The sequence below is a fragment of the Nerophis lumbriciformis genome, linkage group LG08 (assembly GCF_033978685.3).
Source record: "Nerophis lumbriciformis linkage group LG08, RoL_Nlum_v2.1, whole genome shotgun sequence".
Classification (NCBI taxonomy): Eukaryota; Metazoa; Chordata; class Actinopteri; order Syngnathiformes; family Syngnathidae; genus Nerophis; species Nerophis lumbriciformis.
In genome coordinates, this window is record NC_084555.2 from 32,169,569 (window position 1) to 32,195,269 (window position 25,701).

The window sequence follows — 25,701 nt, forward strand, 5'->3', positions numbered from 1 at the left end:
ATATTGCCATTTACTTCAACATTTAAAATGACTTGCAAAACTATGCACAATTATTGGAGTGTATGTATCACTTCACTTATTTATATTTATCCATCCATCCATCCATCCATCCATCTTCTTCCGCTTATCCGAGGTCGGGTCGCGGGGGCAGCAGCTTAAGCAGGGAAGCCCAGACTTCCCTCTCCCCAGCCACTTCGTCCAGCTCCTCCCGGGGGATCCCGAGGCGTTCCCAGGCCAGCCGGGAGAGATAGTCTTCCCAGCGTGTCCTGGGTCTTCCCCGTGGCCTCCTACCGGTCGGACGTGCCCGAAACACCTTCCTAGGGAGGCGTTCGGGTGGCATTCTGACCAGATGCCCAAACCACCTCATCTGGCTCCTCTCGATGTGGAGGAGCAGCGGTTTTACTTTGAGCTCCCCCCGAATGACAGAGCTTCTCACCCTATCTCTACGGGAGAGCCCTGCCACCCGGCGGAGGAAACTCATTTCGGCCGCTTGTACCCGTGATCTTGTCCTTTCGGTCATGACCCAAAGCTCATGATCATAGGTGAGGATGGGAACGTAGATCGACCGGTAAATCGAGAGCTTTGCCTTCCGGCTCAGCTCCTTCTTCACCACAACGGATCGATACAGCGTCCGCATTACTGAAGATGCCGCACCGATCCGCCTGTCGATCTCACGATCCACTCTTCCCCCACTCGTGAACAAGTGGGGGAAGTCTATTTATTTATGTTTATTTATATTTAAGGACTGTCAAAATTAACAACTTAACTCATGTGATCATTCACTACAAATCATCGCATTAATCATGTACACATTGGGATTAAGCATGCAATTTATTTTGACCTACAAGCTCCTATACCTTAACCACTATACAGTCATTGATCAGAGCAATGCATACGTCAGTACAACAATGATTTAGGAGCCTCCAACAGGTGTGCTTACTGGCAAATTTCAGTACAAAATACAGCCTGAAAGAACTTAAGATAAAACTGTTACCTGGTTTTGTGCAAGTAAAATGTTTAAAAATGTTCCTGGTTGACATTCTGACCATAAAATTACATTTGTGTACAAATATTGGGCTTTTCCTAAGCAAAATTTAGTCAAGCAAGCAAGTAATGACTTGTGATTATTCATGATTAATCCAAATTCCAAAATGTGATTAATCTGAAAATATTAATTATTTGACTAATATATTTTACTTACTGGCTATGAGTAATCACATGTTCTATACCTCTATAATAAGGGTGCATTTTAAAGGGGATTAATTATGCAAAACCAACTTTTCTTACCTTTTGGTACCTGTTTTTGTGTATTTAGGATCTGCATGAAATCTGCATACAATTTTCAAATCAAGCCATAAGAGTAGTCATTTATAAAACAATCTTGATCTTCATACTTCCTCCAAACGAGTCGTTCGGAATTCGCCCCAATTTGCGAAGATTTTCCCAGTTGTGACGTCATAGGATATATCCATATATGGTACAAAATGTACTCAAAGTGCTTTGTGCAAGTCCGCCGTTGTAGTCCGAGCTGTAGTCAATAAGCTCCTTCTTTTTCTCTATCCTCTTGTTGTGGGGCAGATATGCTCGTACAAGCACATGCAACTTCTGATGTTGCCATTTCTAAAACAAAGTATAGCGTATAGGTCTAACTTATATCTGTCAGTAGACTCTGTATGGAAGCGCTTAAAACTACAACATTGCTGACGAGGAGAAGTGGAGCCATGTAAATAAGACAGTCCACAAAATGCCGCATTCTGAAGAGACGGTCAGATAGCAGCTTGAAAACAGTCTGTAAAACATAATCTATGCAAAATGTTGACCAAGGAACCACCATTACATGTTATTTCGCCACAAGGAAGTGTTTTTAATGTAGAAAAACAAACATCAGAATACCTCTTTTTTAAGGTTTCCATTGACAAGACCGAACAAGATTCCTTGATATTATTATAATTGTCAAAATGTCTCCACCAAGGACTCCACCAAAACTGTTCCTGTCACTATGAAGATGGACATGAAAGGATTTTACCTTTACTGGACAAATCAAAGCAAGGTAAGACATGTGGAAAGCGTACAATAGGATATCTGCTGCCATTGGAGCAGAATGTAATAAACTAGCTTTTAGTGCATGTTTTTGATGCAACAACCAATATATGAGAGCGGTGCTCATGTGAGCTGCATTGCATCGTGCGGTGCCAGCTGCTTGTGGGGGTTATTGATTGCCGCTGATTCGGGCCCGACGTCCTGCTCGCACGATGAAACTCAGCTGCGATGCACTCGATGGAGAGGACTATTTGTCTTTGTTGATCTCGCTCGCTTCCTCTCCCTCTGTTGCAGCCGTACTTGAGTTTGTTTGCCACATCATAAATCCAGTGAGGCCCACATCAAACGCATGCCCACCTCATGGCTCAAAGCTGCAGCCATGCTAGGATGCTTTTGTGTGAAACAGCAGCACAATCCTATTGTATATGAAAAAGCCTGAAATATTATTTCTCAAACTAAGTTTTGTCCACATCGTCTGTCCATATATGGATTTGCGCCTAGGTGCTGAATAACAGATGACTGTCTGCTTCTTGTTTCTAGGAGACAACATTCTTGGATGTTGCTACAATCAGAGATACCAGAACAGGAAGATATGCTAAACTTCCCAAAGTAAGTATTGATTACAGCGAGGGTTCTTAACCTTTTTGACCTCAGGGCCCAACTTTTCCTCTAAATAGGGCCATGGACCCCACTCTAATCAACTTACGTACATTTTACAACATTGTCAAATAATATGAACCCATGTGTTAATCACAAATACTATCTATTTAACACATAAACCTTAAAGGCCTACTGAAACCCACTACGACCGACCACGCAGTCTGATAGTTTATATATCAATGATGAAATCTTAACATTGCAACACATGCCAATACGGCCGGGTTAGCTTACTAAAGTGCAATTTTAAATTCCACGCAAAATATCTTGCTGAAAACGTCTCGGTATGATGACGTCAGCGCGTGACGTCACGGATTGTGGAGGACATTTTGGGACAGCATGGTGGCCAGCTATTAAGTCATCTGTTTTCATCGCAAAATTCCACAGTATTCTGGACATCTGTGTTGGTGAATCTTTTGCAATTTGTTCAATGAACAATGGAGACAGCAAAGAAGAAAGCTGTAGGTGGGAAGCGGTGTATTGCGGGCGGCTGCAGCAACACAAATACAGCCGGTGTTTCATTGTTTTCATTCCCGAAAGATGACAGTCAAGCTTTACCATTGGCCTGTGGAGAACTGGGACAACAGAGACTATTACCAGGAGGACTTTGAGTTGGATGCGCAGACGCGGTACCGTGAGTACGCATGCAGCTGCGGCTTCCAAACATTTGATCGCTTGCCCGTACGTGCGTGCCGCTATGTACATGTCACGTACGCACCTTTGGGGACTTTGGGGAAATATATGTGCTGTATGAACTTTGGGGAGGTGAACGATACTTTGGGCTGTAGGATTGAGTGTGTTGTGCAGGTGTTTGAGTTGTATTGGCGGGTTATATGGACGGGAGGGGGGAGGTGTTTGTTATGCGGAATTAATTTGTGGCATAATAAATATAAGCCTGGTTGTGTTGTGGCTAATAGAGTATATATATGTATTGTGTTTATTTACTGTTTTAGTCATTCCCAGCTGAATATCAGGTCCCACCCGCCTCTCACAGCATCTTCCCTATCTGAATCGCTCCCACTTCCCTCTAGTCCTTCACTCTCACTTTCCTCATCCACGAATCTTTCATCCTCGCTCAAGTTAATGGGGAAATCGTCGCTTTCTCGGTCTGAATCGCTCTCGCTGCTGGTGGCCATGATTGTAAACAATGTGCAGATGTGAGGAGCTCCACAACCTGTGACGTCACGCTACTCGTCTGCTACTTCCGGTACAGGCAAGGCTTTTTTTATCAGCGACCAAAAGTTGCGAACTTTATCGTCGATATTCTCTACTAAATCCTTTCAGCAAAAATATGGCAATATCGCGAAATGATCAAGTATGACACATAGAATGGACCTGCTATCCCCGTTTAAATAAGAAAATCACATTTCAGTAGGCCTTTAAGCTTAGATCAGGCTGATTAGAAAAATAAGTACATACCAAATATACTGTGTAAATAGGGACTCATAAATAAACACATTTACATACAATTATGTAGTGCTAAAATAAAAACAAAATATCAACGAATATTTGTCTTAATTACGCTGTGAATAAAATTGAAGTGCATATGAAAATGCAGCTTCACCACTTTGGTCACAATTTTCTGCGCCTAAGAAACTTCTCTATGACCTTAGCACCAAACTTCTTCTGTTGCTTTGATACAGAGTCGAGAGTATGGCCAAATAAACAACAGGCGCCATTACTGCTACCAAGGACGTGTGCGGCTGTGCCCGGATGCATGCAATTGCTGTAGTTAGATGAAAGTAATACGGATTAATATAGTTCTAAACATACTCTAGCTCATAAACTTAAAATAAAACATGCTTTTATTTTGTGGAAGTATAATTTTGTTGCCCTATTTGGGCTATTGCTGCTACATTCCTGTAGTGTTTAGTGACCAGCAGGTTCTCCAACACGCACTCCACGGCGCAATAAATGTAAAAACAAATACACCGAAGGAAACCATTTTTGGGGGGGGTGAAAATCTTTATTAGCTTTGGACCAACAATCGCTGACAAATGATGACTTTTGTGTGAAGTATGTCAACTGTGGTGGCTGCCTCCAATGTGCTTTTGTACGTTTGTAGTTGTTTCCACATATTTCTGCACAATAACTCAGATTTTTGGTCCAGAACATATTTTGCTTTATTCATTATTGACATTGCCACATATACAACATCTTTATGTTATATATTTTTTACATGAGATTTCCAGTAAATTTTCTCATTTATTACTACACCCAAAATGTGGTTTATTTTACTCTTTCAATGTCTAATTGTATTTGACGTTCTCCTCTAATGTTATCGAATTGCATTATTTTAGTTTTACTGAGATTCAAAGAGAGTCTGTTTTTGTCAAAGCATTTCATAGATTGAATAATTTCTCCTGTTTTTATTTGTATTAGCTACTGTGTGTTCTCTTCTGAACAAAACACAGTGGTTGTGTTTTGGGGGAGGGTCCCCACATCTGCGGTCCCCTCCAAGGTTTCTCATTGTCCCATTGGGGTGAGTTTTTCATTGCCCTGATGTGGGATCTGAGCCAAGGATGTCGTTGGGGTTAGGGCTATATAAATAAACATTGATTGATTGATTGATTGTGTCGTGTGTTGACCTGACACAAGACATTGTAGTTGGTTACTCTCCAGTCTTGACCACAAACCTTCACTTCCGGTACTTGTCTTCTTTCCGGGCTTTGGGGCAAGCGATGTAAAAGCTGTCAACAATTCTCACGGGTGGAGCAGCCTCATGTTGCACAACAGGGCATTTTTACATGTCGAAAAACTAACAAGGAAGCGCTGCAGACACGTAGCATCAGCTCAGAGTTTTAGCAGTCATGGCGCTCGTTGAGGGGGTCGCCTGAAACGGTGTTGGCCATATTCACTTTCGACTCTGGTTTGATATTGTCATTACTGCCACACGTGGTGGAAAAGTGTATTACAACTCAACTCAGTGTCGCTGCGGCCAATAGAGACCATCCATTTTCTACCGCTTGTCCCGTTCGGGGTCGCGGAGGGTGCTAGAGCCTATCTCAGCTGCAATCAGGCGGAAGGCGGGGTACACCCTGGACAAGTCGCCACCTCATCACAGGGCCAACACAGATACACAGACAACATTCACACTCACATTCACACACTAGGGCCAATATAGTGTTGCCAATCAACCTATCCCCAGGTGCATGTCTTTGGAGGTGGGAGGAAGCCGGAGTACCCGGAGAGAACCCACGCAGTCACGGGGAGAACATGCAAACTCCACACAGAAAGATCCCGAGCCCGGGATTGAACCCAGGACTACTCAGGACCTACAGCTGAGAAACAGATTTTTTTTGGCGCCTCTCTCGGGGGCGCTGGTGGCCCAATAGGTTAAGGTTAAGCCCTGAGGTTAAGAAACACTTGATTACAGTAAAGTCCAACATGTGATTCATTATGTAAGAATCTCTTCATGCATGCAAATATTCACCTCAAGCCTCTTTAGTATGAGAAACATATTTGCATTGCAAATTCAGCAATGGGCAAACGAAGCAGCACCCCCTCAGTCGATAAACAGGTGCACACACACACACACACACACACACACACACACACACACACACACACACACACACACACACACACACACACAAACAGCTCAAGCTGAGTCATCCTTTAGAGACGCTTTACAGTGTCAGCATCTTTTTCCCCTCTCATCAACAGCAAAGGGTTTGTGTTCTTAGTTCTTAGTTGTAGCTGTTTATATGTGGTGGAGCAGTGAGCAGTCATCTTCATCTCTCTTTGAGGGTTCACTGAAAGGTGAAATCTGAGTGTTGGGTGGGTGGGTGGGTTAGTGAAAACAACACTTCTTTTATCTTGAGCCATCTTGGGATGCTTTGTAGATGATGTCATCACTGCATATAAATCAGTGGTTCTTAACATTGTTGGAGGTACCGAACCCCACCAGTTTCATATGCGCATTCACCGAACCCTTCTTTAGTGAAAAATAAAATGTTGGGTTTTTTTCAAATTCAAGACAAAGTTACCGTATTTTTCGGACTATACGTCGCAGTTTTTTTCATAGTTTGGCCGGGGGTGCGACTTATACTCAGGAGCGACTTATGTGTGAAATTATTAACACATTACCGTAAAATATCAAATAATATTATTTAGCTCATTCACGTAAGAGACTAGACGTATAAGATTTCATGGGATTTAGCGATTAGGAGTGACAGATTGTTTGGTAAACGTATAGCATGTTCTATATGTTATAGTTATTTGAATGACTCTTACCATAATATGTTACGTTAACATACCAGGCACGTTCTCAGTTGGTTATTTATGCCTCATATAGCGTACACTTATTCAGCCTGTTGTTCACTATTCTTTATTTATTTTAAATTGCCTGTTTTATTTTTTTAATTTGCCTATTTTAAATTGCCTTTCAAATGTCTATTCTTGGTGTTGGGTTTTATCAAATACATTTCCCCAAAAAATGCGACTTACACCAGTGCGACTTGACTTGATTTTTTCCTTCTTTATTATGCATTTTTGGCAGGTGCGACTTATACTCGAAAAATACGGTATATGTTTTGGTAACACTTTAGTATGGGGAACATATTCTAAGTAACAAAGACTTAATTTAGAGTTTTTGGACACTAGGGGAACATATTCTAAGTAACAAAGACTTAATTTAGAGTTATTTGGTTAGGGTTGGGGTTAGAGGATCAGGGCCATGGTTAGAGGGTTAGGGTTATAATAAGGCCATGCCGAATAAAGCATTAATAAGTACTTAATAATGACTAGTTAAGAGCCAATATGTTACTAATTTGCATGTTAATAAGCAACTAATTAATGGTGAATATGTTCCCCATACTAAAGTGTTACCATGTTTTATTACTGGTGCACAAAATGAACCGTGCATGAACGTTAACTTGTTCAAAGAACAAAACCAACACAGTGCATAAACTCACAACAAATTACACACCTGCAAATCAGTCTGACTTCTGCTGTTGCCGTATCCGTAATACGCCGATAGGGAGAAGTTTTTATTTACACGATGAGTCGGGTGTGTCTTGACCTCCGCCGAACCCCTTAGCCCGACTCACCGAACCCCTAGGGTTCGATCGAACCCAGGTTAAGAACCACTGATATAAATACTGTTCCGCCCGAATGCAGCTGGGATAGGCTCCAGCTACCCCCACAACCCTGGGAGGGATAAGCGGTAGAACATGGATGGATGGAATCAGTGTTGGGTGTGTGTGTGAGTGTGTGTGTGTGTGTGTGTGTGTGTGTGTGTGTGTGTGTGTGTGTGTGTGTGTGTGTGTGTGTGTGTGTGTGTGTGTGTGTGAGTGTGTGTGTGTGTGTGTGTGTGTGTGTGTGTGTGTGTGTGTGTGTGTGTGTGTGCGCCTGCGTGCGTGTATGTCTATCCTGTTTGCATGTCCAGGTCATCAGATTTGCATGTTGAGAATTATTTTGCACACAGGTGTTCAATCCCTGCAAACGATTCACAATAAAACCATCTCTGAGTAGTTTAGGGTATTTAAAACATTTCTTCCACAGTATATAATAGAAGTAGACAGCATGGTGGAGCTGTGTTTAGCGCTTGTGCCTCACAGCAAGAAGGTCCTGCATTCTATTGCTGTTGCTTGGGGTCTTTCTGTGTGGAGTTTGCATGTTCTTCCCGTGACTGCGTGGGTTCCCTCCGGGTACTCCGGCTTCCTCCCACCTCCAAAGACATGCACCTGGGGATAGGTTGATTGACAACACTAAATTGGCCCTAGTGTGTGAATGTGAGTGTGAATGTTGTCTGTCTATCTGTGTTGGCCCTGTGATGAGGTGGAGACTTGTCCAGGGTGTACCCCGCCTTCCGCCCGATTGTAGCTGAGATAGGCTCCAGCACCTCCCTCATCAGTTCATGCTTAAAGACAGTTCTCATTTCTACTGAGACTAGAGCTTTCCTATGTAGTCTTTTTCACCATTGAGGGTTAGTCTGAGTAGATTCTCTACTCTCGTCTGATTAGTGACTAAAGCTGTCCTATGCAGTCTTTGAGCATAATGAAAAAAAGACCAGATAGGACAGCAATAGTTTCTTCTCAGATTATAGTACAGACAACTCAGACTAAAGCTGTCCGATCTAGTAGTTGAGCATGCATAGCAACCAGAGCTGTCCTATCTAGTCTTTTTTACCAGTTTGTATAAAAAAGTTTATTCTCACACTCAAGCTGTTTTATCTCATCATTTGCACAGGTTAGGGTTAGGGTATGACTATAGCTGTCCCATCTAGTCTTTGAGCAAAAAATGATGAAAAATCACGAGATATGCGAGCTCTTGTCAGAGTAGAGTCTCTACTCTAGTCTGAGTAGAGACTATAGCTTTCCTATTCAGTCTTTTTTCATGCTGAAGGACTAGATATGAGAGCTCTAGTTGCTACCCATGCTCAAATACTAGATAAGACAGCCTTAGTCTAAATAGTCTCTATTCTGACAAGAGACTAGAGTTGTCCTATCTAGTATTTTTTCATCATGTTCAAATATTACATTGAACAGCTCTTGTCTGAGTAAAGTCTCTGCTCTGAGAATAAACTATGGCTGTCCTATCTCTCATTGAAGTCTAAGTAGAGATTGGACAGTGTTAGGGTTAGACTTGAGCCTTTCCAACTCGTCTCTGAGCATATACTAATGAAAAAAGACCAGATATGACAGCTTTTGTCTGAGAAAAGACACTAATCTAGTCTATGGATATACTATAGTTGTCCTATCTAGTCTTTTTTAACCACTGTAAGATGAAAGACAAGATAGGACAGCTCTTGAGCACAAGTTGCTTCTAATGCTCAAATACTAGATAGGACATCTTTAGTGTGAGTAGTCTCGACTTTAATTTGAGACAAGACTAGAGTTGTCCTATTTAGTCTTTTTTCCTTATGTTCAAAGACTAAATGTAGCTGTAAATGGTACAGCTATATTCTTTACTCATGTTCAAATACTAAATAGGACAGCTATAGTCTATACCCAGACAAGAGTTGAGTTGAGTCTAAGTATAGTCTCTACTGTAGCCTGTGTATAGACAATAGCTGTCCTATCTAGTCTTTAAGCATTAGTAGAAGCCCAGGCTGTCCCATATGGCATTTGAGCATTAACTGTTGGAAAAAAAACTAGATAGGACAGCTCTTGTCCGAGTACTACATATGCTAGTCTGAGAAATGACTGTCCAATCCAGTCTTTGAGCATGATGAAAAAATACTAGATAATGATAATAATAATAGTAATAAAGATGATAATAATAATAATAGTAATAATAGTAATAATATATTACTGTATAATCACTGGACATACAGCAATAGATGATATCTGCCTATTACCGGACACCTTCAATGTCAGCTACTTCTCTTTGTTTATAATGTCTTTTTTCTATTTTCTGCTGGATCTACTCTCTATTTTATGCTGCTTCTGTCACATATATTATAATATTGTACATGGTAATTTTTATATATTGTATATATGTTATAGACATAATATAATATATCTGTATATATAATATACTGTACACATATTATGTATATATTCATATATATTCATATATATGTTATATTTTATATCGCTATATTTAGTCTATTTATACCTGCATTGTCCTTTCCATCCTTACACTTTCCATCATTGTAACTGAGCTACTGTGTAGTAATAATATATTACTGTATAATCACTGGCCATACAGCAATAGATGATATCTGCCTAGTACCTGACACCTTCAATGTCAGCTACTTCTCTTTGTTTTTAATGTCTATTTTCTATTTTCTGCTGGATCTACTCTCTATTTTATGCTGCTGCTGTCACATATATTATAATATTGTACATGGTAATTGTTATATATTGTATATATGTTATAGACATAATATAATATATCTGTATATATAATATACTGTACACATATTATGTATATATTCCTATATATTCGTATATATGTTATATTTTATATCGCTATATTTAGTCTATTTATACCTGCATTGTCCTTTCCATCCTTACACTTTCCATCATTGTAACTGAGCTACTGTGTTGAACAATTTCCCTTGTGGATCAATAAAGTTTGTCTAAGTCTAAGTCTAATAACATTAATAATACATAAGTCAAAACAAGCTGTCCTAGTTTATCGGAAACCTTACAACACAAGTCTTATTTCACTACTGGAATTACAGTAGCAGGTGTTAATTTTGTGTAAAACAACAAGCCAGTCTTTAGAACGCCTCTTTGAAAGAAACAGTTCCTCAAGGTCCATAGAGCCATGAATCATATCTCTTCATGATCCAATGTTTTCCTTTACTGCCACTTGTTGCTTATATTTATTAGTTTCACAAACAGTAGTCGCACGTTGCTAATTTTCATTTGTTAATAATTTTCATTCATTTGTATTATTATTGATATTTTTCACAGCACCCTAAGGTCCGCGATGTGTTCAACCTGGATTTTCCGGACAGCAATTACCTGTCCAAAACGCTGACTGTTGTCTCGGGTCCTGATTGTGTCAATCTGACCTATCATAACTTCTTTGCCTCCAAAGATAAAGTGACACAGGTAATAAAGCACATACTGTTTTATTAACACCGCCTGCTTGAAACATCCAATATCCAGCTTTCTTTTTTAGCAGCAACAATACAATTACTGTTGGTATTTGGTCAAACTGACCTCAATTGTTATCATTATGCCATTGCCCTCTAGTGGTATGTTGCTGTCTTTCACATGCCATCAATGCTGCTTTTAAGAGTGATGACTTTGCAAACAGAGCTGATGTTCTTATTCAATGTGCACCAGAATTGGGCGGATGACATTCTTGCAGTGGCCTACAATGCTGCAAGAATTAACGCCTGCAGGCAAGTCTTCCTGGACAAAATGTAAGTGGTAATTTAAGTCTCTTCTTGAGCTTTTTGTTTGCTGAGAGTTCAGTTTAAAGTTGTTGTCCTACATCTTAGATATGTACGGATTTGTCTTCATACCAACAAGGACGGCAAGATCCCGGTGAAAAAGTAGGTTGCAACAACTGTGAAAGTGTGTGTTCAAAGTTTTTCATGTTGTCAAAATTGTTTTTGTCAGTATTTACAAAATGTTCCCTGCTGATAAGAAGAGAGTGGAAGGTGCCCTGGTATCTGCACATCTCCCCAAAGGAAAGGTTAAAAATATATATATATATCTATAAATAGTCTTGCTAAAATGTCACTACATCACCTGCTACAAAGATTTTGTAACAACCTGTTAAGATCTTTCTGTTGCTTTTTTATGCGCTGTCAATATGTATTATTTTTACAGTATGAGAGCATGAAGCCTGATGTCTTCACTGAATCAGCCTTTAAGAATTTCTTGGCATATCTGTGTCCTCGCCCCGAAATCTATGAGATCTTCACTTGCTAGTAAGTCAAACCACAGCGAATACAAATCATCTCAACATCCTCTCAAACGTTTAACTTTTGTGATTGCACTTCACGTATCAACTGGGAGTTCTATTTCCAAATTCAAAGCTTAACACTAGCGGTGTCCTGATCTGATAATGATATGAGATAATAGGCCAATATCAGCAAAAAAACGTATGTCAGCTTGTTTCTAAAATCTCCGATATAAGCTCTGATACAAGCTGTCCTGTAGCATGTAAACATCTAAATCAGGGGTCACCAACCTTTTTGAAACCAAGAGCTACTTCTTGGGTACTGATTAATGCGAAGGGCTACCAGTTTGATACACACTTAAATAAATTACCAGAAATAGCCAATTTGCTCAATTTACCTTTAACTCTATGTTTATTATTAATAATTAATGATATTTATATTTGTGGAAACACTGATCATCTTAATGATTTCTCACAATAAATATATATAGAAACAGATAAAAATCAATATGCAGCACTTTATTTTTATATTTTCTCTAAGAGCACATTTTTCAAATTGAACATTTTCAGATGATCACTTCTAAGACAGTCTTGTGAAATCACAATATCCCATTTTAACTAGCTAGCCACTAACATTTTTTAACAAATCATGAATTACTTTGCACCATGTTTGTACAAATAATAACTCATGTAAAATACAAAAGTCAGCTCTCAAATGTTTAAATAATTCATGTCACACTTTGAACTGGACACCAAATCTGTTATCTGTTTCTTTGTCAGTTAGTGAACCAAGTCTTTAAAATATTTTCTTGGATTTTCAAATTCTATTTGAGTTTTGTCTCTCTTAGAATTAAAAATGTCGAGCAAAGCGAGACCAGCTTGCTAGTAAATAAATACAATTTAAAAAATAGAGGCAGCTCATTGGTAAGTGCTGCTATTTGAGCTATTTTTAGAACAGGTCAGCGGGCTACTCATCTGGTCCTTACGGGCGACCTGGTGCCCACGGGCATCGCGTTGGTGACCCCTGATCTAAATGTTCTCCAATAAGAACACACATTTTTTTCCTGCATTTTAGTAAAAGTCATTAACAAAGGGTTAACTTGGTAGGTTATAAGCTCCCAGGAGCTAGGATCTACTGTACACAACTGCGAGGCACACAATAGCACACAAGCTAGACATACATAATAGGTGTCCTTAATTGAACCTGCAGTCTAAAACACGACATTTGTCAATATAAACATGTATCAAATATTTTTAGTTGCATATTACTTAAATATACAAAGTTTCCAAGGCAGAATCGTACTAGAAAGCAGTGGTGATTGCTCTAAAACTACAAGGGAAGCTAAGCTTCCCCTAATATGTCAAAAAATAAGTGGTCAAGTTGGTACTTTTGTGTTCACATGTCATTGACAATGTATGCCAATACATTGTCAATGTATGGCATACATTGGCGTTCAACTTTTTTTTTAGAATCAGCTACTTTTGCGACAGCTGATGTGACTTTCTTCTCATTTTTTGTGCGTCACAGTGCATTAAACATTGTTAAAGCTGAGTGTCCATTGACTTCAATGAAGGAGCATAGCGTAGGTTGTACACCGCAGCCAAACTAAACAGTCATTGGATAAATACTCGGCTTAGTCCCGCCCATCGTAAACTGAACGTCTATGGAAGTGTCACGATCAGCTTTTGCCAGCGTAGGAGCCAAAGCAGACAAGAAATAATAAAAATAATACACGAAATGCACACTCAAAGTGAGGAAAAACAACTAAGGATGCACACAAAAGATGTGGAGAAAGAGAAAACGCACACAATAGCTGCGTTATTCATCTTAGTGCGTCAAGAGCTTAAATTAAAAAGGGGTCATATTATGATTTTCTTTTTCTATTTTAAAACACTTCATTTTGGTCTACATAATATGTAATGATGGTTCTTTGGTGAAAACGTTGCATTGAATTTGTTTTACAGACCTCTTTGTAAGTCAAATTTTTGCTTCTTTTGAAAATAAGACGTTTTGAGAGGCGTTTTTGTAAGATGCAAATTAATTTCTCCTTACCATACCCCTTCACGCTGAGTCAGCATTCTCCCCCGCCCGGCAGAAATGGCTTGTAGTTGTTTTGTTTTCTTGCTTTCATTGTGCACTTTGGACATTGAAGACCAGCCATCTGTTTTGAGGGACTTTCACCACAACACAACATCCCAGACGATATAGCAAGATCAACGGGATCATGGTGTTTTATTGTCGCTGCGATAAGGAGACTATGCGGGTGGACGAGAAAAATGAATCAGGCGCCAGGCTGCAGATCTGTGACTATACACTAATGTTAAACTTCTAAAAAGTCTCTATCTCCCCATTGCTAAATCCTGGACATATCCACATGTATATTGACAGTAAATGTTTTTTCTATTATATATCATGTTAATTGCCACCCGAACGCCTCCCTAGGAAGGTGTTTAGGGCACGTCCGACCGGTAGGAGGCCACGGAGAAGACCCAGGACACGTTGGGAAGACTATGTCTCCCGGCTGGCCTGGGAACGCCTCGGTATCCCCCGGGAAGAGCTGGACAAAGTGGCTTAGGAGAGGGAAGTCTGGGCTTCCCTGCTTAGGCTGCTGCCCCCGCGACCCGACCTCGGATAAGCGGAAGAAGATGGATGGATGGATATCATGTTAATACTTTCAATGCTGCTGCTTTGAACACTTGTAAACAGTGGAGGCCCAAGTTGGCAGCAGTAAACTATGCTACAAGCAACATCGCAAACATAATAGCAGATTATAATACTAACTGGTCCATTGCCAAATACAGTAAGCACTGATCCAATAAAAAGTGTTTTTAAGATAATCATTCTTTATTTTGCCGGTGGACAGTGATGCTATTGTCTTACATAACATTAGAAGGCTAAACTAGCTACACAACTCGAGCTAACATTGCTTATGTATTGTCTACACATTTCAAACCTACTGTTAATATTTAGTGTGTAACTGTCTCCTCCATTCCCATAAATAGTAGTCACCGAGCCCTACATATGTTTTTTATTTTTTTGGAAAGTCTATCTTATTGTAAATGTCTGTAGTTGAAGTAGTGTTAGTCTTTGCACACACTCGAAGCGACTTCTTCACGGATGAAGGTACATTGCCACAAATCACAAAAGTTAAAATAAGACACTTTTTGCTTCAGATGAGGCTGAAAGTTAGTGTAGTGACTTGTGCTGGTTAAACCAAACAAACAAGAGAGCATTGTTCTTCATTGGGTTTCATCATCGACAAGATGTTGTATTGTAGCACAGCCAGTTCCACATACATTTAAATTGGCCAACTCACGGAAAGATGTTTGGGTAAATGTTTACCACATATGGATAATTCGCTGACATCACACTTGAACAAAATTCCAAATGGACCGTTTGGAATAAGTAAGAAGAAAGGCAAGATTCTTTTAAAAATATCTCTGCAATGCCTCCATGGTTTGATAACACATTTTCGGGACTCATGCAGATTCCAAATACACACAAGCAGGTACCAATATGTAAGAAAAGTTGGTTTTGCATAATAGGTCCCCATCCATCCATCCATTTTCTACCGCTTGTCCCTTTTGGGGTCGCGGGGGGTTCTGGAGCCTATCTCAGCTGCATTCGGGCGGAAGGCGGAGTACACCCTGGACAAGTCGCCACCTCATCGCAGGGCCAACACAGATAGACAGACAACATTCACACTCACATTCACACACCAGGGCCAATTTTTAGTGTTGTCAATCAACCTATCCCCAGGTGCATGTCTTTGGAGGTGGGAGGAAGCCGGAGTACCCGGAGGGAACCCACACAGTCACGGAGAGAACATGCAAACTCCACACAGAAAGACTCAGGACTCAGGACTACTCAGGACCTTTGTATTGTGAGGCACATGCACTAACCCCTGTACCACCGTGCTGCCCCATAATAGCTCCCATTTAATGAATTATTGTGGCCTCTAGGTGTTGCAAAAAAAAAAAATACAATTCCACTTCAACTTAAAGACAGAATAAGTCCACTCAAGACAGTTAACAATAAATAGTTTAGCGTTTTTAATGCCTACAATTGTTCTCAGCTTCTCTGACATTCCACACTACAAAATAATACAAGTATGTACTATGATTAGTGCAGATATTGTATCCGATCAATATTGGTATCAGCCAATACTCAATGTTTTGATATCGATATCGTATCAGAAGGGAAAAAAAATTGTATTGGGACACCCCTAGTGAAAACACGTCCTATTTATGTATGGCTATCCAGATGCGGAATTATCAGTTGATGTATAAAGGAACAGCTTTGCGTTGTATCTGAGTCGGCTTTCCTGTTCCCTCCAGCTCCAACAAACCCACCATGACCAAAGAGCACTTCACCAAGTTCCTCAATGAGATGCAGAGGGACTGTCGCCTCAATGAGGAACTGTTTCCACGACTGCGGCAGGACCAGATTCGAGCTTTGATGGTCAAATACGAACCCTGCAACACCAACTGTAACAGAGGTAGTAATGTTCTTCTTTTTTTTTTCCAGAGGCAAAGTTTTTTGAATTTTCTTCTTCATCAACAGGTCTGATTACTCCAGAAGGTCTTTTGTCCTTCCTCATGGGTCCAGAGACTTCCGTGGTCTTGCAAGACAAGCTGGCCAATTGTCAGGACATGACTCAGCCATTACCTCATTACTTCATCAAGTCCTCGCACAACACGTACCTAACAGGTCACACTCTCCTAAACTTGAATATCTAGTCACCGAGCGATTCTCACAGTACTCTCTCACAGCTGGTCAATTTTCTGGTGTTTCCTCTCCGGAGATGTACCGCCAGTGTCTGCTGTCCGGGTGCCGGTGTCTGGAACTGGACTGCTGGAAAGGGAAACCGCCAGAGGAGGAGCCTATCATTACACACGGCTTCACAATGACCACTGAGATCCTGTTTAAGGTCATTCATGTTACAGAACACTGTTATATTTATTTGGTTGGAGACGTAATATTTATGTCATTAATAGACAATGCAACTCAGAATTGTAGAAGGTAACTCGGCAGGTGGAAGTGTCAGGTATATATTAAAGGGGAACTGAACTTTTTGGGGAATTTTGTCCATCATCCACAAACCCTATGTGAGACAAGAACACAACTGTCCTTTCCCTTTTCTGTGGATTCAAAATAGTAAAAAACTGCTTGTAAAAGACTGATAGCAATGCAGGTAATGGGTTAGGGTTAGACAGAGACAGCCAGAAGCACCTCAGCTTCACTGGGATATTTCTATTAGGCTGATATCGGCAAATACGTTAACATTTTTAACGCCAAGCTTGACAGCACAATGGGACAGGCAGGATGGTTATTACTCAAAACACTAACCTCACTCACAGTACCAACAGGATGGCAGCACAACACGTAGCAGGTGAGTAAAACACACTCAGGACTACTTCAAGTACCACTAGTACTACTAGGAGTGTCCCGATACGATTATGATATCAGTCATATATCAGCAAAAAAACAAACAAAAAAAACAAGTATTGGATGATATCGAACATCTAAAATCTCAAATTTAAGCTCTAATACAAGCAACGCAAAGCTCAAGAGCCAGTTAACATCTAAATGCCATCCAATTTGCAAAAACATTGTTTTCTCTTGTATTTCACTGACGCCATTTACAAAAGATAACCATGGTAGGTCATAGGCTATGAGGAGCTAGCAGCTATACAAAAACAAAGCACATATTAGCACACAAGCTAGACATACATAATAACTGTCCTTGATTGAACAATTCTATATTTGTCAATATAAAAAAGTACAAACCCTGTTTCCATATGAGTTGGGAAATTGTGTTAGATGTAAATATAAACGGAATACAATGATTTGCAAATCATTTTCAACCCATATTCAGTTGAATATGCTACAAAGACAACATATTTGATGTTCAAACTCATAAACTTTTTTTTTTTTGCAAATAATAATTAACTTAGAATTTCATGGCTGCAACACGTGCCAAAGTAGTTGGGAAATGGCATGTTCACCACTGTGTTACATGGCCTTTCCTTTTAACAACACTCAGTAAACGTTTGGGAACTGAGGAGACACATTTTTTAAGCTTCTCAGGTGGAATTCTTTCCCATTCTTGATGTACATCTTAAGTTGTTCAACAGTCCGGGGGTCTACGTTGTGGTATTTTAGGCTTCATAATGCGCCACACATATTCAATGGGAGACAGGCCTGGACTACAGGCAGGCCAGTCTAGTACCCGCACTCTTTTACTATGAAGCCAAGTTGATGTAACACGTGGCTTGGCATTGTCTTGCTGAAATAAGCGTCCATGGTAACGTTGCTCCAAAACCTGTATGTACCTTTCAGCATTAATGGCGCCTTCACAGATGTGTAAGTTACCCATGCTTTGGGCACTAATACACCCCCATACCATCACAGATGCTGGCTTTTCAACTTTGCGCCTATAACAACCCGGATGGTTCTTTTCCTCTTTGGTCCGGAGGACACAACGTCCACAGTTTCCAAAAACAATTTGAAATGTAGACTCGTTAGACCACAGAACACTTTTCCACTTTGTATCAGTCCATCTTAGATGAGCTCAGGTCCAGCGAAGCCGACGGCGTTTTTGGATGTTGTTGATAAACGGTTTTCGCCTTGCATAGTAGACCAACTGTAGTTACTGACAGTGGGTTTCTGAAGTGTTCCTGAGCCCATGTGGTGATATCCTTTATACACTGATGTCGCTTGTTGATGCAGTACAGCCTGAGGGATTGAAGGTCACGGGCTTAGCTGCTTACGTGCAGTGATTTCTCCAGATTCTCTGAACCCTTTGATGATATTACGGACCATAGATGGTGAAATCCCTAAATTCCTTGCAATAGCTGGTTGAGAAAGGTTTTTCTTAAACTGTTCAACAATTTGCTGACGCATTTGTTGACAAAGTGGTGACCCTCACCCCATCCTTGTTTGTGAATGACTGAGCATTTCATGGAATCTACTTTTATACCCAATCATGGCACCCACCTGTTCCCAATTTGCCTGTTCACCTGTGGGATGTTCCAAATAAGTGTTTGATGAGCATTCCTCAACTTTATCAGTATTTATTGCCACCTTTCCCAACTTCTTTGTCACGTGTTGCTGGCATCAAATTCTAAAGTTAATGATTATTTACAAAAAAAAATGTTTATGAGTTTGAACATCAAATATGTTGTCTTTGTAGCATATTCAACTGAATATGGGTTGAAAATGATTTGCAAATCATTGTATTCCGTTTATATTTACATCTAACACAATTTCCCAACTCATATAGAAACGGGGTTTGTATAAAACAATTATAGTTGCATTACTTACATATACAATGTCTCCAAGACAAAAGCGTATTAGAAAATATCCAGGATCAAATGTGTCTGCATTATTTAATGTACTGCATCATAAGCTTAAAGGGGAACTGCATTTTTATTTTTTATTTTGCCTATCGTTTATAATCATTATTAGACAAGAGGACAAAATGTTTTTTGTTTTTTTTGCTTTCTAACATATAAAAAAAAGCAATGCAGCACATGGTAACAATCAATTCTACCTCTAAGTCACTTTAAAAATGTGTTCAAAAACCGTCAGCAATACTTAATTTATGTTCTGTAACCCGTATGATAACCAAGATGTAGCAACATTGTTATTGTAAGCGCTAACACAGAGGAACTATTTATCTATCGTAGTAACACACCGGCGTGCTTCGGTGTTATCCGTAAAAGATAACTACGGCAATAGATAAGCTAGCTTCTACAACAACACGAAACGCGTTTGTAATGCAGAACACAATGCCATAGGACACCAATTTATACTAACCGAAAAACATGAACAATTATATTACAGTATCTGTATTAGCCAACATTTCATGTTTTGTTTGTACACAGCTAGCTAGACAGCACATGTACTGTAGTTGTACTAACACAAATGTTGTGCTGCGTGTATCATGATCAATATTAAAGTTACTCACTCGATGGACAGTTGTTCGTCTGGTCCAGCTTCCCTGGGGATGTTTCCTGTTGATTTTGGGTAAGCAACCCATTTATGTCAAAATAGCGTGTCTCCAAGTTCCATATTTATAGCGTCAAAAACACTTTCACCTCACTCTCTCAGCTTCCATCTGTGCCAACGTGTCACTCTTCCTTCATGCTCGCTTCTATAAGTAGCAGTATATTTAGCTGCAAAAGTACAAGGTTGTTAATCCTCTTTTGTCCAAAAATAGTCGTCTTCTTTGTCTGTTACCAAGTCTGCCATGATTAGAAAACACAATCGTGTTTAATTCCAGAAGTAGGAACACACATTGTTGCTAGAAATCAGACACGCGCTGCTATGGAAACAGAACTCAAACAAATAAATCATTTCCGGAAATGATTAAAATTATAAAAATACGGTAAATATTGAATATATGACATGTTGTTACGATCGTGTCTGTTACTACATTATATATAGACTTGCAGTGTGTATATAAAACATTGCTGGAGGGTTTTAAAGTTGTTTTAGAGGGTTTTAAAGGCTACAACGGTGACATCCATTAGCCACATCTTTCAAGCGTTTATTATCTTTAAAATCGTAAAAAAAAAAGACGCGTTCTTGTCTCTCATAATGATTGTGAACGATAGGCAAAATTCCCCAAAAAACTGTAGTTCCCCTTTAACTGGGGACGGCGTGGCGCGGTTGGGAGAGTGGCTGTGCCAGCAACCTGAGGGCTCCTAGTTCAATCCCCACCTTCTACCATCCTAGTCACGTCTGTTGTGTCCTTGAGCAAGACACTTCACCCTTGCTCCTGATGGGTCCTGGTTAGCGCCTTGCATGGCAGCTCCCGCCATCAGTGTGTGAATGTGTGTGTGAATGGGTGGATGTGGAAATAGTGTCAAAGCGCTTTGAGTTCCTTAAAAAAGTAGAAAAGCGCTATACAAGTATAACCCATTTACCAACTTCATGATTTTTTGTGATCACTAGGTGTTGCCAAAAAAACTAATGGTAACACTTTATATGGGGAACATATTCTAAGTAACAAAGACTTAATTTAGACTTATTTGGACACTCGGGGAACATATAAGTGTTAGGGTTACTAATAAGCAAAAATTCTGAGGTTATTGAGGGAAGACTCTTAGTTAATGGCTTACTGGTTGTATAATAAGGCCATGCAGAATAAGGCATTAATAAGTACTTAATAATGACTAATTAAGAGCCAATATGTTACTAATTTGCATGTAAATAAGCAACTAATTAATGGTGAATATGTTCCCCATACTAAAGTGTTACCAAACTAATTAATAAAGCATAAATATGTCATATCAGTATCGGCTAATACTCAAAGGTCTAATATCGGTTGTATTGAGACACCACTGACTACTACCACTAATACTACTACTGGGGAATTAAAAAAAAACAACAACAAAAAAACTTAATGGTACAACAAACACGTGAACTCTTAAAGAGTTACAAAAGTTGTGCAAGGCATGATGGGAAGACAATATCCCAGTACCTTTTTACCATATCATGAAGTCATGTTTGTGTACATTTGAAAATAATTATATCTATTAATGCTTCCCAGACATCCTACACACCACCACACACAAATACACACACAACCACATATTCCCGCACCCAAGAAGACACCTGCTCAAGTCAGGGCATCTATTTTAGGGCTCCACATGCTCTCCACACATAAATGTAGTTGTATGTTTCAGATGCCCTACATCAGTTATTTTATCATTCTCTACTATTATGGGTTGAGTGCAAAACAAATATGTCTTTGTCTTTTTTGTGATGCTCAACAGGATGTGATTGAGGCCATTGCTGAAAGTGCCTTCAAAACCTCACAGTATCCTGTTATACTTTCCTTTGAGAACCACGTTGACTCGTAAGAGCATTTCCATAAAGTGCATTGTTACATTTAATTGATCCCAATAGAAACATAAAGTCAGTGTCTGAGGATGTTGGCTAAGTAAACATTTTTGTGTTATGTTCTAGAGTGAAACAGCAGGAGAAGATGGCCAACCACTGCACAACCATATTTGGTAATGCCCTGCTGACAGAGCCTCTGGACAAATACCCAGTGAGTGCTTTAGTGCAGGAACACACATACCGCTGTTAACACAATACAATACAACACACAGCTGCAGAAACAAGTTGGCGCTGTACAGCAGCTGTTGTATATTAGTTGAGCATAAGTTTTATGGCGTGCTATTGTTTTTTTTTAATTATTTGTGGTGCATTAAGTTATAAACCAGCTCTCTATCATGCATCTCAGCTGTGCATTCCTTGTCAATCAATCGATCAATCAATGTTTATTTATATAGCCCTAAATCACAAGTGTCTCAAAGGGCTGCACAAGCCACAACGACATCCTCGGTACAGAGCCCACATAAGGGCAAGGAAAAACTCACTATGAGAAACCTTGGAGAGGACCGCATATGTGGGTAACACCCCCCCTCTAGGGGAGACCGAATGCAGTGGATGTCGAGTGGGTCTGACATAATATTTTGAGAGTCCAGTCCATAGTGGATCCAACATAATAGTAAGCGCAGAGATGTTCCCAACCGATACACAGGCGAGCGGTCCACCCCGGGTCCCGACTCTGGACAGCCAGCACTTCATCCATGACCTGTGTGTCTCCCCCTCCACAAGGGATAGGGGGAGCAGAGGAGAAAAGAAAAGAAACGGCAGATCAACTGGTCTAAAAAAAAGGGGCTATTTAAAGGCTAGAGTATACAAATGAGTTTTAAGATGGGACTTAAATGCTTCTACTGAGGTAGCATCTCTAACTGTTACCGAGAGGGCATTCCATAGTACTGGAGCCCGAATAGAAAACGCTCTATAGCCCGCAGACTTTTTTTGGGCTCTGGGAATCACTAATAAGCCAGAGTTCTTTGAACGCAGATTTCTTGCCGGGACATGTGTAAATGTCCCGGCACTGTACATGTGTATTTTTTATCACACCAGATGTGTCAAGACGTTGAATCAGGCGAGTGTCAGTCGTCTATCAGTTTTCCGTTATCACTAGTGTATCCACTGTTGGACAGCACTTTGGATTGACAATTGGACACCAGCTAATTTAATTTTTTAATGAATTGCACAGCAGTTTATACCAGGAGTGCAATGGTTGTGAACCTTTGGTATCATCAGTTGTAGTGATGTGCACAAGCTACAACCTGCATCAATATATCTGGCAGCAATATTTGATAATTCCTTCAAATTCTACACGGAATTATGTGAATTTGGAATGAAAATCCTAACAAATCACATTCTACACAATATAACATTTCCTCCAGGCTTCTGTAGATGCCGTCAGTAGGCTGATACAGGGCCGCCAAATTTTAAAGCTAAAACTGGGCATTCCAAAATAGGATGAAACTCCTTAGGAAAGAAGTCTATTGTGTCTATTTTGAGGGGACATTTAGACATAATTTTTAGGTCCAGATCTATGAAATAAGTGCCAATGTTGTCAGCATTAAAAGGGTTCTTTAATCTTTGCATTACTTTTTTAGCTGAAGCCAGGTCAGCAGATCCCGAGTCCATCTGAGCTAATGGGCAAGATCCTGATCAAGAACAAGAAGGGCAGCCATGAGAAGACAAACCCGACGTTGAAGAAGGGCAGCGCGGCAGCCAGTGACCAGGTGGCAACCACAGCTTTACCCGCACAAAACATTGGCACACTCTACCAAGAGCCTGTCAACCAGACAAGCAGCGATATGGAGAACCAAGGTGAATGAGACGGATCTTAAATGAAACCAAGTCACGCTCCAAAAATAAGCTTGCATGCGTGGATGCTAATTGTGATGCTTCATCAGAGGCGGACGTGACAGGGGAGGACAATGAAGAGCAGGAGGACACAGGGGAACAGGACGAGGAAAAAATGAAGACATGTGACGAGGTACACAATGCCATAACAATATATGTATATATTAGAGATGCGCGGATAGGCAATTATTTCATCCGCAACCGCATCAGAAAGTCGTCAACCATCCGCAATCCACCCGATCTAACATTTGAACAGAACCGCATCCGCCCGCCATCCGCCCGCACCCGCCCGTTGTTATATATCTAATATAGACGATGCAAGGCATTAGTGAGGTTATAAAGCTTTTGCCTGTTAAAGAAAGGAGACTGATCCAATGCAGCACAGACATTCGCGTGCCACGCTGTCACGACCCAGACGCACACCAGTGCGCAATCATATGGGAGCCGCGCTGAGCGCACCTCCAAGCGCGTCTCGCTGCCGGCGACGGCCGGGTATATGGGCCTGACGCTCCAGCGCCATCCATTTTCAGGGCTAGTTGATTCGGCAGGTGGGTTGTTACACACTCCTTAGCGGGTTCCAACTTCCATGGCCACCGTCCTAGCTGCTGTCTATATCAACCAGGGTGAGCCCCACCCCTTTCGTGAGCGCACTGCGCGCGGAGTGACCCCTGTTACGCGCCCCCGGCAACAGGGGTGGCGGGCAGGTAAGCTGCGCGGGCGGAGCGCGCGGAGTGACCCCTGTTACGAGCCCCCGGCCACGGGGGTGGCGGGCAGGTAAGCTGCTTACCTGCTGCGCATGACGCCGGCCGCGGCGAAGGCGGACGAGGCGGGGTGTCGGTGCGGTGGGCGCGGTGGTGACCCTGGACGTGCGTCGGGCCCTTCTCGCGGATCGCCTCAGCTACGGCTCCCGGTGGGGCCCTCTCGGGGGAAGGGGCCTCGGTCCCAGACCCCGGCGAGGCGTCGGGGGCCTTCTCCGCTCCGTAAAAGTGTCCATCTCTTTTTCTTTTTTTTCTTCTGTTGTGGCATATGCTGCAGGTGCCTGCTCGTTTTTCGTATGTGGGTAACAACATTTAACTATGTTTATATATTTCCCAATTGGTTTAACTGCCACCCGCCTGAATCTATTTAAAATCTAATTTTTTTTTATTTCAATCGCCCGACCCGACCCAACCCGACCCGCGGATAAAATCTAATTTTTTTTAAATTTCATCCGCCCGATCCGCGGATAATCCGCGGACTCCGCGGTTGTGCCCGCAAACCGCGCATCTCTAGTATATATATATATATATATATGTGTGTATGTATATATATATATATATACATATATAGTCCAACTGGGACATTTCACAAATCATCCTATCTTCCTGTCAATTCTTCACAGGGCACAGCTGGACAGGAAGTGACAGCGTACGAGGCGATGTCATCTCTGGTTAACTACATCCAGCCAAACAAATTCATCTGTTTTGACAACGCCAGGAGTATGTTGTTTTTCTGGAAGACGAACATATTGCAAAATATATTTCACTGGCACAGGTAAACAAACTTATAGCTCAACAACTTTACTATTGACCTTTTGTTTTTTATGAAGAAAAAAACAAGAGTTACGTCATCTCATCTTTTGTGGAGACCAAAGGGGAGGCTATGATCGCCAAGACTGCTGTGGAATTTGTGGAGTATCCTTTAAGATTGTACTAAAATGCATGCACAACAATGTCAAACGATGCAATTGTTCCTAAACAATCACTATCAGGTATAATAAAAGGCAGATGAGCAGGATTTACCCCAAAGGAACAAGAATGGACTCTTCCAATTTCAACCCACAGCCTTTTTGGACTGTAGGCTGCCAGATGGTGGCGCTAAACTATCAGACAATGGGTAAGAATAATCACATTCATTCCAGGCTTAGAAATCACTAATACAGCAAAGAACACAAGCATTAGTAG

The 25,701-nt window shown here is 40.8% G+C and overlaps 1 protein-coding gene across 1 annotated transcript in view; it reads left to right on the forward strand.

The window, feature by feature from the left end:
• plcb2 (phospholipase C, beta 2) overlaps window positions 1–25,701 on the forward strand; it is a 79,139-nt gene that overhangs the window by 215 nt on the left and 53,223 nt on the right. The window contains exons 2-18 of the mRNA XM_061968684.2: window positions 1,973–2,050; window positions 2,581–2,649; window positions 11,067–11,207; window positions 11,445–11,524; window positions 11,603–11,656; window positions 11,724–11,799; window positions 11,937–12,037; window positions 16,348–16,508; window positions 16,574–16,720; window positions 16,783–16,940; window positions 21,796–21,878; window positions 21,989–22,073; window positions 23,506–23,722; window positions 23,809–23,891; window positions 25,140–25,236; window positions 25,347–25,431; window positions 25,509–25,633. Coding sequence (XP_061824668.2) covers window positions 1,973–2,050; window positions 2,581–2,649; window positions 11,067–11,207; window positions 11,445–11,524; window positions 11,603–11,656; window positions 11,724–11,799; window positions 11,937–12,037; window positions 16,348–16,508; window positions 16,574–16,720; window positions 16,783–16,940; window positions 21,796–21,878; window positions 21,989–22,073; window positions 23,506–23,722; window positions 23,809–23,891; window positions 25,140–25,236; window positions 25,347–25,431; window positions 25,509–25,633 — 1,840 coding nt within the window. The remainder of the gene's footprint in view (window positions 1–1,972; window positions 2,051–2,580; window positions 2,650–11,066; window positions 11,208–11,444; window positions 11,525–11,602; window positions 11,657–11,723; window positions 11,800–11,936; window positions 12,038–16,347; window positions 16,509–16,573; window positions 16,721–16,782; window positions 16,941–21,795; window positions 21,879–21,988; window positions 22,074–23,505; window positions 23,723–23,808; window positions 23,892–25,139; window positions 25,237–25,346; window positions 25,432–25,508; window positions 25,634–25,701) is intronic.